Below are 17002 nucleotides of genomic sequence, written 5' to 3'. Positions count from 1 at the left end.
AAATCCAAAGTTAGAGCAGGAGAGCCCCACCCCATCACTGCTCTTACTATTAAGAAGTTTCTCCTCATGTTCAACTGAAATCAATGCTTCTGTAACTTCAGCCCATTAGACCTAGTTCTGCCCTCTCTGGGGCAGCAGAGAACAATCTTTGCCTTCTTCTATGTGACAGACCATCAGGTATTTGAAGAGTGCAAGAGAATTCCAGAAAAACGTCTATTTCTGCTTCATTGACTATGCTAAAGCCTTTGATTGTGTGGATCACAACAAACTCTGCCAAATTCTTAAAGAGATGGGAGTACCAGACCTTCTCATACTGAGAAACCTGTATGAGGGTCAAGAAGCAACAGTAAGAACCAGACATGGAACAACCGATTGGTTCAAAATTGGGAAAGGAGTATGACAAGGCTGCATATTGTCACCCTGCTTATTTAACTTATATGCAGAGTACATCATGAGAAATGTCGGGTTGGATGAATCACAGGTCGGAATTAAGATTGCGGGGAGAATTATCAACAACCTCAGATATGCAGACGATACCACCCTAATGGCAGAAAGTGAAGAGGATCTCAAGAGCCTCTTGTTGAGGGTGAAAGAGGAGAGTGCAAAAGCTGGTTTGAAACTCAACATTAAAAAAACTCAGATCATGGCATCTGGCCCCATCACTTCCTGGCATATAGAAGGGGAAGAAATGGAAGCAGTGACAGATTTTATTTTCTTGGGCTCCAAGATCAACACAGACGGTGACTGTAGCCATGAAATTAAAAGGCACTTGCTCCTTGGGAGGAAAGCTATGGCAAACCTAGATAGCATAGTAAGATGCAGAGACATCACCTTGCCGGCAAAGGTCCATATAATCAAAGCTATGGTTTTCCCAGTAGTAATGTATGGCTGTGAGAGCTGGACTATAAGGAAGGCTGAGCGCCGAAGAATTGATGCTTTCAAACTGTGGTGCTGGAGAAGACTCTTACGAGTTAGGGTTGGCGGAGAATTTCTCCCCGAAACTTCGGGGGGCCGAGCGCCAACGTGTTCGGCCCCCTGAACAAGTTTCGGGGAGAAATCCTCTGAACCCCCCCCCGCCGCCCGCACCCCCCCTGGGACGGGACTTACCTTCACCGAATGTCCCTCCCGGTGGCTGGTCCGGCCGGCGGTTCGGCGGGTGTTTGAGCGAGGCGGGAGCGGCAGCCGGTCTTTCGACCGGCTGCCGCCGCCGCCATTGCAATGAAAGAAATAAAAAAACGCCCCCTGATAGGCTACGTGACGATTAACGTAGCCTATCACGGCTAGATTTGCAAAGTCAGCCGTGATAGGCTACGTCAATCGTCACGTAGCCTATCACGGGTGACTTTAAAAAAAAAAAAGTGTGTACGGATAATGGCGGCCCCCATAGGGAGCCGCCATTCCCCTTCCTTATTTGGTCGCTGTAGTCTACGTAAAGATTTACGTAGACTACAGCAAAAATAAGGGCAACGCTATTTGCGTTGCCCTTATTTTCGCCGTAGTCTACATAAACATTTACGTAGACTACAGCGACTAAATAAGGAACGCGAATGGCGGCTCCCTATGGGGGCCGCCATTAGCGTACGCGCTTTTTTTTTTTAAGTCACCCGTGATAGGCTACGTGATGATTGACGTAGCCTATCACGGCTGACTTTGCAGATCTAACCGTGATAGGCTACATGAATCGTCACGTAGCCTATCAGGGGGCGTTTTTTTGTTTTTTTTTTAACTTTCGCGTTTGCGGCCGGGCGAGGCGGGAAGCCTCCTCCCCGGCCTGAATTTCAGCCGGGGCAAGGCGGGAAGCCTCCCCCCCGGCCTGAACTTCGCGGGGGGACCAGCGAAGCGCCTCCCCCCCACCGCGAACATCCTTCGAGGACAGGTAAGTGACTTTCGTCCACCACTATTACGAGTCCCCTGGACTGCAAGGAGGTCAAATCAGTCAATCCCAAAGGAAATCAACCCTGACTGTTCATTGGAAGGACAGATACTGAAGCTGAAGCTCAAATATTTTGGCCACCTACTGCGAAGAGAAAACTCCCTGGAAAAGATCCTGATGCTGGGAAAGATTGAAGGCAAAAGGAGAAGGGGACGGCAGAGGATGAGATGGCTAGATAGCATCACGGATGCAATGAATATGAACTTGAGCACACTCTGGGAGAGAGCGGAGGACAGGAAGGCCTGGCGTGCTATGACCCATCGAGTCACGAAGAGTCGGACACGACTTAACGACTGAACAACAACAATCACGTGTCCCCTCTCTTCTCCAGGCTAAACATACCCAGTTCCTTCACCCTTTCCTCACAGGCCTTGTTTTCCATAGCCTGATTATCTTCATTGCCCTCTTCTGAATGCATTACGATCTCCATGCTTCTTAAAGTGTGGAGCCCAGAACTGGACCCAATACTCCAGATGACTAGTGCAAAATAAAGTGGAACAGAAAAGCCTGTTGGAACCCACTGTTTCCAAATGCCTCATTTGGTCCTAAGTCAAAGCCTTGTTTCATTTCAGGTGAACTGCTTCTGGTTCTTGTAGATACAGGCAGTCTTTCTATCCTGTTCCTCAGGTCAGTCTGACCCATTTTGCTTTTCTTGCTCTGTGTTCCGTGTCCAACTCCATCTTCGAATGGACTGTGTGGTCCTGACCTATCAACACTGGTCATATAAAACTACCTACATATGGGTCCAGGGCAGGCAGTATAAGGTAATGAGAAATTTATGATATAGAAGATTCTGTCTAACTATAGGAAACTGGCTCAGTCATCAGTTTCATCCTCAGGATCACCATGATGCTGAATTCACATATTTAGTTTCAATGTACAATCCATTTCAAACTCTCGGTCCATATTAAGGATACCTGGGCTTGAAAGTAGCACTTTACTTAATCCAGCACTGGGGCTAGATAGATCCTTATTAAGTCACAGTTAAAACAAAAATGAAACCAGTTAAATGTACCTGGCAATTATCCAATTAAATGTTTTTAAAAATAACATTTTATTCAGGATCAATATTTATAGAGTAGGTATCTGTGATGACTCCACTGCTAATTGCTATGTGGAGCCCTCCTGACTCAGGCATTATTTTAGTTAAATTTTCAAATTAAAAACATACATGTGCAATCTGGAGGAGATGGGATTAAAACAACACAGAATAATTGACCCCCTTCTGTAGGGGAAAAAAAAAAAAAAGGAATATGATGTGGGACAAGTCAAGGAAAACAGCTAAAAAATTTTTTGTACCACTCTAGGGTCAGCTATGACTCATACGACAGATAAACGCCACTAAAAATGCACACATTTCAAATGATAATTATGTGTCTGAACTGCTTCCTATGCTGTCATTGTTATAAAGAATGGTTTTCAAATTTTCAGAATTACCAGAGCACCGCTGCTGAGGAGAATCATGAAGACAATAAATGTCTCAAACCAATTATGTTCTACTATTTTGTAGCAGGTCTTCCGAAGATTCCACCATATTTTTCCTTTCCCATCTTCTACGCTGACTTGGCAGCACTTAAACTTCCGGATACAGCCTGTAAAAATGTGGCAGGAAGTTGTGACAAAAGAACATAGAGTAACATGTTATCCTGAAGCAACAGCTAACAAATGACTTCTTCTGTCATCAGTCTTCTTGAGGAGAATATATTCTTGAAATAGTTTGCCCATTAAAATTTAAACCAGGGGCGGAGAACCTTTTTCAGTCTGAGGGCTGAATTGGCTCTGGACAAGTGCAGTGAGGACCACATGCTGCAGTAGGTGAGGCCAAAGTCAAAAGTAGGTGCCCCCCCCCCCGCATACACTGCTGACATGCACCCTCACATACTTGCCCTCCCACATACACTCACTCACAAACACACCCATGCACATTCACACATACATTCCCACATGCCCCTCACCTCCTCTCCTTTCTCTGAGGAGGAAGGGGCATTGGGAAAGGACTTTGTGAAGGGGAAGGTCCTTGCCCAAAGCCTCCACAGATCAGATGGAACAGCCTGGCAGACTGAATTTGGTCTGTGGGCCAGAGGTTCCCCATCCTTGATTTAAACGTTCTTTCAGTCTGCCATGTGACTGTGCAAATGTAATAGTTAGTTGGCTCAGTTCTTCATGGGGAAAAAAGATATGCCAACTTTACCACACTGCCCTGCATCTTGTCTCATGTCTACTCATTTTACATGCCATGAAATCTGCTCCTATAAGATCCCATTTGGTGCAAATCCTGCCCTATTTTATGATGTATAGAAGTACTTCAGGTTCCTGTTAGTGCTGTACACAAACCTGCCTAGGTTTGAGTAAAACCCACTGAGCTCTCTATTTACAAATCTGTCTCACTAGGAATAAGTTACCAGAGTGCAGTTTAAATGCAGAGGCAGAGGACTAGTTCTTCCCACTAAATCTTTGTCTCCATGGGACTCCTTCTGAGATATGTGTGTGCAAAGAAAAACAAAAAAATTAGCATGGGATATTAACTCAGGTTTTTTCCCCAGGAAGTACCCTGCAAGCTAGATATTAGATTCTTGTCTACTGTCATTCATAAAATTGCTGGACAAAAAGTAAAATAAAAATCAACACTGGATAACAGTGCTTATCATGGGAGCAAACGTTTCATCTTAAGATGTGCACAATCACAACTTGTATCAATGCTAATGTAAGAGGGCAGGAATATGGGTCAGGGGTGGGTAGAGGGTACATCTAGATCCACAGGTAGATCTCTGGATGATTTACAGTAGATCACCAAGGTTTTTTGACTCCCAGTTGATAAACTATAGCAACAGTGAAATCGACCTGGATTATACTGTTAAAATTATGAAAGCTTGGGGTAATCAGGAGTGGATTTTTGTGAGGAAGGACTGTGAGCCCATTCAGTTCTGGTACTCAAAACAAAGTCCTGGGCTCCGAATTCTTTCATTCTAAACATATGTCTTTTGCACCAAGCTCGTGCTGGTTTATCTCAGAGTTCTAGCAAAAAAGCACAAAGTAAATCCTGCAAATCTGAGGTCTGCTAGTATAGGTAAGCAAAAACAAAATACTCCCAATAGTTTATATTACTTGCCTTCTGTAAAACAAGCCTCTGGTTCAAGGGATTCTTCAGGTTCGGCTTCAGGTTGCTCTCCTACTTGGGGAACTCCAACATCAACTGTGCTACCCTCAGATGAACTAGATGCATTTAGTTTCTGCAAATGAAGCCCCATGAGAAACTGTTAGTTACTCTTCTATTTCTTATAGTACTGGATGCACTGAACGCATTCCTAAATGCTCTCCATGTATTTAAGAGCTCTAAAATGAAGAGCATAGCTGCTTAGATGTATATATGTAATGCCAATTTGCTTTCTGTATGTAAGCCCGGTTGAATTAGAAATTACATTCACACAGGTTTTCCCCACAATGCAAGAGTTTCGGTATGTTCATCCGGCGAACCACAATTTCTGAACTAATTTTGCTAGTCACCTGAGCCACATACAGAACTGAAAATTCTGAAATCAGTTTTATTAACACTAAAAATCACTAGCTGGTTATTCAAATCATGTGATATAGAGAGCACCATGAATTGCAGCGTTTCCCCAAAATTATGACCAAACCAACTGAAAGCTGAAGAAAGTATTTTCATGTCTAATGCAGACAGAATATGTATATGCAGCAAACTAAACTTTCCACTTCCCATTGACATGAAAACACAAATTATCAGTGTATAAGTACTTATAGGTTTCTGTCATTTCAGAAAGGAAAGCAGCATATTAATTCCAGAGCAAGAGCCATTATTTTGCATTCTCTTTTGCCAATGCATTTGCACAACTGTGCATTTTAAAACTACTTTTTACTCTAGCATGGTACACATATGTGTCCTCTTAGTACATAATGGAAAGATGCATATTTTTACCAAAGTAATTAAAATTCAATCAAAACCTATTTTGGATTGAAAGCCAGTACGCCAATGACAAAAAAAAAATGATGTCACACAACTTCCAACTGGTTTCCTGACACTATTAAGAGAAACTAATGGGTTACTGCATGAACAACAGTAGACAAATATGGGTACCATAGTGAATAAAAGTAGTGCTGATTATTGCATTCTGTAGCCTTGTACAATGTTATTACCATGTATAACATCTGTAAAATGGTTGCATTGGTAAGTAGCTACTTTTACGTGGGGAATGATGTAAGCAGATGGTGAATAATAACACATATTTGTGTCAATGTATTGTTATAAAGATCATTATTGACATAACACTCCAAACCAAAGCTATAAGCATTAGTCAAGCTTTTCTCATTAACTCTAACCAGCTAAAATATTCATTTGATGAAGAAAGTACTTTACCAGTTCTGTTCCAGTTTGAGGGTGTGTGTTTTTTAAAGCAACGGAAAGATTTGGTTACCATTTTGGATTTACTAAAAAAAAGTTGCAGATGATCCAGGTTGTTTCTGCCAATACAGGGCAATCAGCCATTTCTAGTCTATTTCAGGTGGTCTGACTAACCTGGTTAAAAATATTTGCATTTCTTTCTGAAGGGCATTTGTCGTTTCAGACACGCTCAATCAATTTCTAGGAGACTTGAACAGCTGTTATTGTTTTCATCAGATAACCTGTTCCCCTCACCCCTTCTGAGCGTAGTTGTTTTCTTCTTTAAAAAGATCTCTGAAATTTTCCATTAGGACCCCCCCGCCCAGAACCAGATTCAAGACAATCTTTTAGCTCATCTGAATCCCTAGATTTTATAGGAACCAAAACTGTTGGTGTTAATTTTACATCTCCAAAGGAAATACATACTAGATTTTTAATGTACTTTAACACCAATAAACAAAATTGAGGTTAACATTTGGGGAACAACTGTTATCCCCATGTACACTAATTTTTATCAAATTTAATAAAATAACTTTAAAAGTACCACATAATATTAACAGAGATATAGCGTAGAGGGAATTACAAGCATTAAGACACTTGTTCATAGTATTATTTCCAGTGGCAAAAGGGAGTTTCTATATTGAGCAAGTTAAAAATAGTAAACATAATAAAACATTACAGTGGTTTTTCAAAGTACTTCCAACTTACAGTGCAGTCCTATGCATGTCTACTCAGAAGTAAGACTTCAGTGGGGCTCACTCCCAAGTAAGCGGGTATAGGATTGTGCTGTTAGCCTTTTAAAAAACTCAGAATGTGAAAACTTAAAGTCATGTATTTATCAATAATTGTCCTATTAGTCCGGAGAAGAAAGTAGTTTCTTAATTGTGTGATTGAAGCCCCCTTCTATGCATTTATTGGCATTTTATCCAAGTAGCAGGGGGACAAATGATTATGGAAAACTCTAGCAAAATTAGGGCAGCTTCATATGATATATTTTGTACTCAAGAATTTCTGGTGTACTGAATCATTTGTGATGTATGATCTGAAGTTAAATTCCACTGAAAAATGGATTTGTACTGAAATCAAAGGATCTGGTTTCCAGGTAAAGTTTGGGCTCAGGTAGTCAAACTGTGCAGTTATGCATACCTAAATGTATGTATTTACAGTATGTATACACTGTTCCACATCAAATATTTCAGAGCAGTGAACAACAAGATAAAAGAATAAACCCCATAATTAAAACAATTAAAACATTTAAAAAGAGCAGATTCTGAACTAAATAAACTGCAGCTGGTCACTCAGGGAAGGCCTCTCAAGATAACAATGTCTCCAGGAGGCGCCAAAAGTAACACAACATTGGCGCCTGTCTGACCTCCAAAGGCAGGGAATTCCACAAGGAGGGGGCCACCACACTGAAGGCTCTTTTCCTGGTAGACTCCAACTGGGCCATAGGTACATGTGGAATCACCAGGAGCAAGCCCTCCAATGACCTCCGTGATTGGGCAGGTTGGTAAAGAAGAAGGCGCTCTCTCAGGTATCCTGGTCCCAAGTTGTTTAGGGCTTTGTACACTAGTACTAATACCTTAAACCTGGTCCAGTAGCAAATAGGTAGCCAGCGCAATTCCCTCAGCAAAGGAGTTGCATACTGAAAAGGGGCAGCTCCTGATAACAGCCAAGCTGCTGCATTCTGCACTAGCTCTAGCTTCCAGACCAGCCTCAAGGGCAGCTTTGCACAGAGTGCATTGCAGTAATCCAGTCTTGAGGTTACCAATGCCTGTACCACTATGGCCAAGCTATCCCTGTCCAGGAGAGGCTGTAGCTGGTGAACCAACCAAAGCTGGTAAAAGGCACTCTGAGCCACAATGGCCACTTGGGCTTCCAGTGACAGTGGTGGATCTAGGAGTACCCCCAAACTACAGACCTGATCTTTCAGATGGAGTGCAACCCCATCCAGAACAGCCAATGCGCCTATCTCCTGGACTCAGGAACCACTCACCCACAGGGCTTCCATCTTGCCAGGATTCAGTTTCAGTTTATTGCCCTCCTCCAGCCCATTACTGAGTTCAGACACTGGTCCAGGACTTGCACAGCCTCTCCTGATTCAGATGTCACAAGGAGACAGAGCTGTGTGTCATCAGCATACTGATGGCACTTGGCTCCAAATCCCTTAATGACTGTTCCCAGAGGCTTCATACAGATGTTAAACAACAATGGGGAGAAGATGGTACCCTGCAGCACCCCATAGCTCAACTGCCAAGGGGCCGAGGAACAGTCACCCAATGTTACTCTCTGAAATTGGCCCTGTAGGTAGGACTGGAACCACTGTAACACAGTGCCTCCGATACCCATTCCATGGAGTTGATCCAGGAGGATGCCATGGTCGATGGTATCAAAAGCCGATGAGAGACTGAGCAGAATTAACAGGGTTGCACTCCCCCTGTTCCTCTCTTGATAAAGGTCAGCCATCAGGCCAAGGCTGATTTAATCAGTTGCAGTTGCTCCCCCACAACCCTCTCAAGTACCTTCCCTAAGAAAGGGTTATTTGCGACTGGGCAGTAGTTGTCAAATACCATTGGGTTCAGAGTGGGCTTCTTCAGGAGTGGCTGGACTACTGCCTCCAGCAGGGACCACCCTTTCCCACAGGGAAGCATTTATCACTCCCTAAACCAGCCAGTCATACCTCCTCAGCTAGATTTTATTAGCCCAGAGGTGCAGGGATCGAGAGGGCACGTGGTTGGTCACATTGCTATGAGCACCTTGTCCACATCATCAAGCTGCAGGAACTGGAACTAATCCCACAAAATCAGGCAGATGGTGGCATCAGACATTTCAACTGGAACTGTGATAACAACAACAATGCAAGTTTGCTATGGAGACAAGCGATTTTGTCCTCAAAGTATAGGGATGTCAGAGAATTTTGCCAAGAATCTTGGGGAGGCCGAATGCCAGCGCATTCGGCCCCCCGAAATCGGTGGCGGAACGGTCTGCCACCCCCCCACCCCACCCCGGGACGGGACTTACCTTGGGTGAATCTTCCTGGTGGCGGCAGTTCAGCGGTGGCGGCGGCTGGTCTTCTGACTGGCTGCCGCCACCGCCATTTCCAGTAAAACAAAAAACAAACAAACAAAAAAACATGATAGGCCACGTAAAGATTTACGTAGCCTATCATGGCTAGATTTTTAAAAAATACCGTGATAGGCTACGTAAATGTTTACGTAGCCTATCACAGCTGATTTAAAAGAAAAAAAACACGCACGTATGCAAATGGCGGCACCCATGGGCGCCGCCATTTGCGTTCCTTATTTTGGCACGTCTTAGTCTACGTAAACATTTACGTAGACTAAGACGGCGAAAATAAGGGGAACGCAAATAGTGTAGATGCTACGCTATTTGCGTTCCCCTTATTTTCGCCGTCTTAGTCTACGTAAATGTTTACGTAGACTAAGATGTGTCAAAATAAGGAACGCAAATGGCGGCGCCCATGGGCGCCATTTGCGTACACGCTTTTTTTTCTTTTAAATCAGCCGTGATAGGCTACGTAAACATTTACGTAGCCTATCACAGCTGACTGCAGGGACGCAAACAGCAGCGGCTATGGCCGCCGCCATTTGCGGAGCCGGCCGGCCAGGATTCAGGGGGGGGAGGGACGGAGCGCCTCCCCCCCGGCCAGAATTTCAGGGGGGGAGGGACAGAGTGCTCCCCCCCCGGCCAGAATTTCGGGGGGAGGGACGGAGCGCCTCCCCCCCACCGCGTATGTCACCCTTCGAAAAGGTAAGTGACTTTCGTACTTCCCTATCAAAGTGTGATGCAAAAGGTCAAAGCAGGTCCTTGACATGGCTATGGCCCCATTTTCTGGGGAGGGTATTAACAACCTCCAGACTACCCAGGAAGGTTCCACTGGATGGATACTCAAGGACGCAGTGGAGGCAGCAAAGTAAGCCTTCTTTGCTGCCCATGCCACCATGCAATAGGCACGATTATGTGCTCTAGAGCGTGCGTGGTCATCTTCGCTTTGAGTCTCACGCCATTTGATCTTTAGCACATGTCCAGCCTATTTCATTGACTGAAGCTCCCCAGTATACCAAGGAGCAGAGTGGGTGCCACAGTGCCAGAGAGGGCACTCAGGTGCAATCAAGTTGATGGCCCTCTGCATCTCACTGTTCCACCATGAGGCAAGAGTCTCAGCTCGATCACCAGCTCTCTCCACTGGAAAATCCCCAAGAGCTTTCAGAAATCCATTGGATTCCATCAGTCTCCTGGGGCAGACCATCTGAATGGGTCCCCCACCCCCGTGGGAGGAGAGTTAACACTGTAAATTCAAATCTCACCAGGAAATGGACTGACCATGACAGTGGGGTTACTTGGACACCCTCCCCCCATCTTCAGACTACACATCTCATGACTTGGAGCAAAAACCAAATCAAGGGTGTGCCCTGCTTCATGCGTTGGGCCAATGACATACTGAGACAGCCCCATGGTTGTCATGGAGGCCATGAAGTCCTGAGCTGGAACTCCAGTCCAGAGACAGCCTCAGCATGGAAGTTGAAGTCACCCAGAACCACAGTCCTGGGTTCCTCCAACACCACACTTGAGACTGCCTCTGACAGCTCAGTCAGGGAAATCCCACAGAACCAAATAGCATGCAGGGGGACAGTGTACAGTTTAATACATCAGATGCACAAATGAATCTTTGGTATGCACTGACTGCCCCAATCATTCCAATAGAAGGACCCAATGCCTATGCACAATGGAATGTACATGTGGACCAGACACTTTGAGCATCTGTGCACAAACTGGAGCTCTCATGACTATAAACCAGTGCTGGATTGAGATGCTGATTCCTATGATTTTTTTTTAAATCTTCAATTCATTCTTAATTAATTAATTAATGTAGAATAATAAAATCCTGATTACTATTTTTATAGTTTAGAATTGTAAAATATTTTCCTTGCATCATTCCAACCCAAAATTGTTTTATGGCATTAATACCGGAGCAACAGCAGAGCAAGAAAGCCATAACCAAACCAAAAATCATGAATCTTGGTCCGGAAATAAAGTGCTATCTTTAAGTTGTTCATTTTTTGAAGGAAAAAAGAAGTGTTATAACTTATAGGGACTGCATTATGAGCAAGTCAAAATAAACAAATACAAATTTAACAGTCTTTTTTCTTTAATCCTTGAAAGTATGTGCAGTTCATTCATCAAATTAGTATGTTAGACATTTCACATGCAAAAAAAAGAAAAGAAAGATCAGGCATAAATCTGAGAGATCGTTATCAGAAATGCAAACAGCCACTCTACACTCAGGTGGAATGGTGGATGTGTCTACATTTCATAAATTGAACTTTCAAGTTTCTTCTTGGTCAAAAATCAGTATGTTTCTTGTAATGGGCAGCAATAATAATAATAATAATAATAATAATAATAATAATAATAATATAATATCTGAATTGGACACTGCACAGGGCCCAAACAACTGAGAAAAGGAAGCACCACAGGGCTTGTGAGATGGTTATTCAAAGCTTATTCAGAGATAGTTATGATTCAAGCTGTGGAGTGCTGTCTCTGTAGCTCTGCCTGTTTGATGACTAACAGTTGTCATCCTTCTTTAAAGAGTACCAGGGTCACCCACAAGAATATCGTGGGCCAGAATGTGGAGGAAGCAGGTGTTAAAGGGGTACTGTGAGCAAGGCAGAGCTCAGATTTACACAGTGTACACTGGCCCTGTTGGAGGTGCTCTTCTCAAACCTGCCCATTGTACATTTCCCTTTGCACAGGGACGGACACATAACAGGGTGAAAATGGTGCCCACGGTGCATGTTCTCCCTTCGCATGGCCTCCATTCCACAGCCCCTCAGGCTGTCAGCCACCGCTGGACCAGACTGTGACATTCAGGGCAGGGAAAGCTATTGTGACTGCCTGTCCCAGCAACCACATTCATCAGTAGTCCTGATAGATCATATTCGCTAGAACTGCAAAAACAAAGGAAGTCTTGTGATAAGCGTAAAGATGCCAAGTAAAATACACTGACTTGGGGGGCAGGGCGGAAGTTATAGGCAGGGAAGTCATTAGTGTCTTGTCTTTTTCTGAGTTGCTCTACCTAGTGGCATCTAGGAGAAGATAGGATTGATGGTTTATAGCAGGGGTAAGCAACCTAGTACTCTACAGATGTTTTGGACTATAAGTCCCATCAACCCTAACCACCATGGCCAATATTACAGAAGCTGTAATCTAAACTATCTGGAGGGCACAGGAGCCCCCTCTTGGTTTATAGCAGTCATATAGGCCATGTTACTGCAGCAACATGAAAGTCACTTATGGGTGATGATATAGCCATGTTTCTTATCACAGATGAACTGTACCTTCCCTTGGATTTTGTGGGTATGAGGGTCCGAATATATACAGCGAAGATCACACAACTGCTTTGCAGGTATCTAACAAGGAAGTCTGCCCCGATTTATGTAGAAAGATCTGACACTGAACTTTTATAGTCATTGGGAAAACATTTTTAAACAGGACTCAGTAGGGTGCATAGTAACTCCTCATTAAAAAGAAATATATAAAGAAATAAAATATATGTGTATATCCAAAAGACCACAAAGGCCGAATTGAGCTGAAGAATGAAATAATCCAGTTTCACTAATGGTTAATGGGATCAAAGGGATGGTAACTGGAAGAAATGGATGTTGTGATTCCTGGTCCCATTGCTTTTATGTACATCTTGCATGCTTGCTGCCAACCCTAAACAAACAAAAACACATCACAACACAAAGGCCTGTCTAGATCCTTTTTGCTCTTCAGCCAGTTACCAACAAAGCAAGGAGTAATGCCACCCTACCCCACAGCTGTTTGTTTGTCTTTAAGGATATCTCACATGACAGACCGCTTTTGAGCTGGCTCCAACACTGAGTCTGCTCTGGGTTCTGATCCCAGGCTCCACCTGAATTTTTTATTTCAGTTTTTGTGTTGGAAACCTTAAGCAAGCTGGAAGACCTGATTTGCTTAACGAAAAATGTGGAGCTCAATCCGCGGCATTCCTTCATCTGGAAAGAGACACGGCCAATCTACACAGTACAATAGCAATATAGATTCCACAAGAAATCGCTTCTGTGCACGTCCTGGAGGCAAGGGTAGTGTACGTTGCCATTAACCATTCTGGTGCTGTACTGGTTCTCCATGGACTGGTATGGGCAACCCACATGGCAAGACACTCTTTAGTAGGGGTGGGCAGACAGTAGATCTCTTCATGTTTTAGACTTCAATTCCCAGCTTTCCTGACCATGGGCTATGCTGGCAGGGGATTCTGGGAAGTTTAAAACATCTGTAGATCTACTTTCTGCCCACCACTGCTCTATAATTTACCAGCCATAGCGTGGATCATTTGCCAGGCACAAGCTCTTTTACCTAGCTTCCACTTGGCTGCTGTAAAGTGTAGACTGCCAGCACTGAGCTAAGGAATTTTAATTGTATGGCCCAACTGAGGATTATAATTATTTCCATCTCTTATAGAAGAGCATGGTTACTTAGTATTGCTAAAACATAAATGCTAAAAAAAAACCACTACCACATATCACCTAACGTGCTGTCCCTGTATGGCTCTTTTTGAAATAATTAAGGTTCGAATCCAAACAAGTTAACTAACCCTCTTTCCCACCCAGTGTATACCATTTTTACAAGCCCCTTTAATACTAAACAGCACAATCATATGTGTGCTTAATCAGAAATCTCATTAAGTTCCATGCTACTTACTCCCAAGTAAGTGTGTAGAGGATTACAGCCTTTGGTCTGCAATCCCATATACACTTTTTGGGGGCTAAGCTCTATTGAACCCAATGGAATTTATTTTGGAGCAAACATATGCAAAATTATGCTGTTAAAATACCAGGGTCCCCGCCTCCTCATTTTAAGAAGTGCTTTGCAATATGGAATGCCAACCATAAAGAGCCTTCAGGAAACATGCCAATAACGGAAGCTTTTCCAAACAATGGGCAGTATCCAGTTGGCACTAATGCTAACATAAATTACATTGTGCTAGCATAAGCAGCCTCTAGTGCAAGGCCAATAGTATTAGCTGGCATGACAGGTTTCTGCAGAAAACCCATTGTGCCCGCTCACACCACTGGCATTGCACTAGAAGTTGTTTGTGCTAGCGAGTGCAACATAATTTACATTAGCTGTTGTTGTTCAGTTGTTCAGTCGTGTCCGACTCTTCGTGACCCCATGGACCATAGCATGCCAGGCCTTCCTGTCCGCCGCTCTCTCCCGGAGCGTGCTCAAGTCTACATTCATTGCATCAGTGATGCTATCTAGCCATCTCATCCTCTGCCGTCCCCTTCTCCTTTTGCCTTCAGTCTTTCCCAGCATCAGGGTCTTTTCCAGAGAGTTTTCTCTTTGCATTAGGTGGCCAAAATATTTGAGCTTCAGCTTCAGTATCTGTCCTTCCAATGAGCTCTCAGGGTTGATTTCTTTTAGGATTCACTGATTTGACCTCCTTGCAGTCCAGGGGACTCGTAAGAGTCTTCTCCAGCACCACAGTTCGAAAGCATCAATTCTTCGGCGCTCAGCCTTCCTTATAGTCCAGCTCTCACAGCCATACGTTACTAGTGGGAAAACCATAGCTTTGATTATATGGACCTTTGCCGGCAAGGTGATGTCTCTGCTTCTTACTATGCTGTCCAGGTTTGCCACAGCTTTCCTCCCAAGAAGCAAGCGTCTTTTAATTTCATGGCTACAGTCACCATCTGCAGTGATCTTGGAGCCCAAGAAAATTAACTCTGTCACTGCTTCCATTTCTTCCCCTTCCATATGCCAGGAAGTGATGGGGCCAGATGCCATGATCTGAGTTTTTTTAATGTTGAGTTTCAAACCAGCTTTTGCATTCTCCACTTTCACCCTCAACAAGAGGCTCTTGAGATCCTCTTCACTTTCTGCCATTAGGGTGGTATCATCTGCGTATCTGAGGTTGTTGATAATTCTCCCAGCAATCTTAATTCCGACCTGGGATTCATCCAACCCGGCGTTTCTCATGATATATTCTGCATTAAATAAGCAGGGTGACAATATGCAGCCTTGTCGTACTCCTTTCCCAATTTTGAACCAATCGGTTGTTCCATGTCTCGTTCTTACTGTTGCTTCTTGACCCTCGTACAGGTTTCTCAGGAGACAGGTAAGGTGGTCTGGTACCCCCATCTCTTTCAGAATTTGCCACAGTTTGTTGTGATCCACACAATCAAAGGCTTTAGCGTAGTCAATGAAGCAGAAATCGACATTTTTCTGGAATTCTTTTGCTTTCTCCATGATCCAGCCAAAGTTGGCGATTTGATCTCTAGTTCCTCTGCCTCTTCGAAACCCAGCTTGTACTTCCGGTAGTTCTCGGTTCGCATACTGCTGAAGCCCAGCTTGTAGGATTTTGAGCATCACCTTGCTGGCATGTGAAATGAGCGCAATTGTACGGTAGTTTGAACACTCTTTGGCATTGCCCTTCTTTGGAATTGGAATGTAAACTGATCTTTTCCAGTCTTGTGGCCATTGTTGAGTGTTCCAAATTTGCTGGCATATTGAGTGGAGCACTTTAATAGCATCATCTTTTAGGATTTTAAATAGCTGAGCTGGAATACTGTTCTCTCTGCTAGCTTTGTTGTTACTAATGCTTCCTAAGGCCCACTTGACTTCACTCTCGAGGACGTCCGGCTCACGTTTAGTGACCGCACTATCATGGCTATCATGGACATTCAGATCTTTCTTTATAGTTCTTCTGTGTATTCTTTCCACCTCTTCTTAATCTCATCTGCTTCTGTGAAGTTCCTGCCTTCTTTGTTCTTTATCATGCCCGTCTTTGCACAAAACGTTCCCCTGATATCTCCGATTTTCTTGAAGAGATCTCTAGTCTTTCCCATTCTGTTGTTTTCCTCGATTTCTTTGCATTGTTCATTTAAGAAGGCCTTCTTGTCTCTCCTTGCTATTCTCTGGAACTCTGCATTCAGTTGGATATATCTTCCCCTTTCTCCCTTGCTTTTTGCTTCCATTCTTTCCTCAGCTACTTGTAAAGCCTCATCAGACAGCCACTTTGCTTTCTTGCATTTCTTTTTCTTTAGGATGGATTGAGTTGCTGCCTCCTGAACAATGTTATGGACCGCCGTCCATAGTTCCTCAGGCACTCTGTCTATCAGGTCTAATCCCTTAAATCTATTCCTCACCTCCACTCATAAGGGATATGATTTAGGTCATACCTGAACGGTTTAGTGGTTTTCCCTACGTTCTTCAATTTAAGCTGAAATTTTGCAACAAGAAGCTCATGATCTGAGCCACAGTCAGCTCCAGATCTTGTTTTTACTGACTGTATGGTGATTCTCCATCTTTGGCTGCAAAGGACATAATCAATCTGATTTCGATATTGACCATCTGGTGATGTCCATGTGTAGAGTCGCCTCTTCTGCTGTTGGAAAAGAGTGTTTGCTATGATCAGCGTGTTCTCTTGGCAAAACTCGATTAGCCTTTGTCCTGCTTCATTTTGTACACCAAGGCCATGCTTGCCTGTTATCCCGGTGATTTCTTGACTTCCTACTTTAGCATTCCAATCCCCTATGATGAAGAGGACATCTTTTTTTGGTGTTAGTTCTAGAAGGTGTTGTAGGTCTTCATAGAAGTGATCAACCTCAGCTTCTTTGGCCTCA

The 17002-nt window shown here is 43.7% G+C and overlaps 1 protein-coding gene across 1 annotated transcript in view; it reads right to left on the bottom strand.

Annotated features, from left to right (window-relative positions):
- The window catches only part of LOC146358471 (sodium channel protein type 2 subunit alpha-like), a 124857-nt gene that overhangs the window by 20468 nt on the left and 87387 nt on the right, over nt 1-17002 (bottom strand). Inside the window, 2 exon segments of the mRNA XM_084811886.1 lie at nt 3371-3525; nt 5043-5163. Coding sequence (XP_084668012.1) covers nt 3371-3525; nt 5043-5163 — 276 coding nt within the window.

This window comes from Heloderma suspectum, chromosome 1, assembly GCF_057233095.1.
Source record: "Heloderma suspectum isolate Gila_16-S chromosome 1, 16-S_ref, whole genome shotgun sequence".
NCBI lineage: Eukaryota > Metazoa > Chordata > Lepidosauria > Squamata > Helodermatidae > Heloderma > Heloderma suspectum.
The sequence above is the reverse complement of the archived record's forward strand: the minus strand, read 5'-3'. Positions and strand labels throughout refer to the sequence as shown.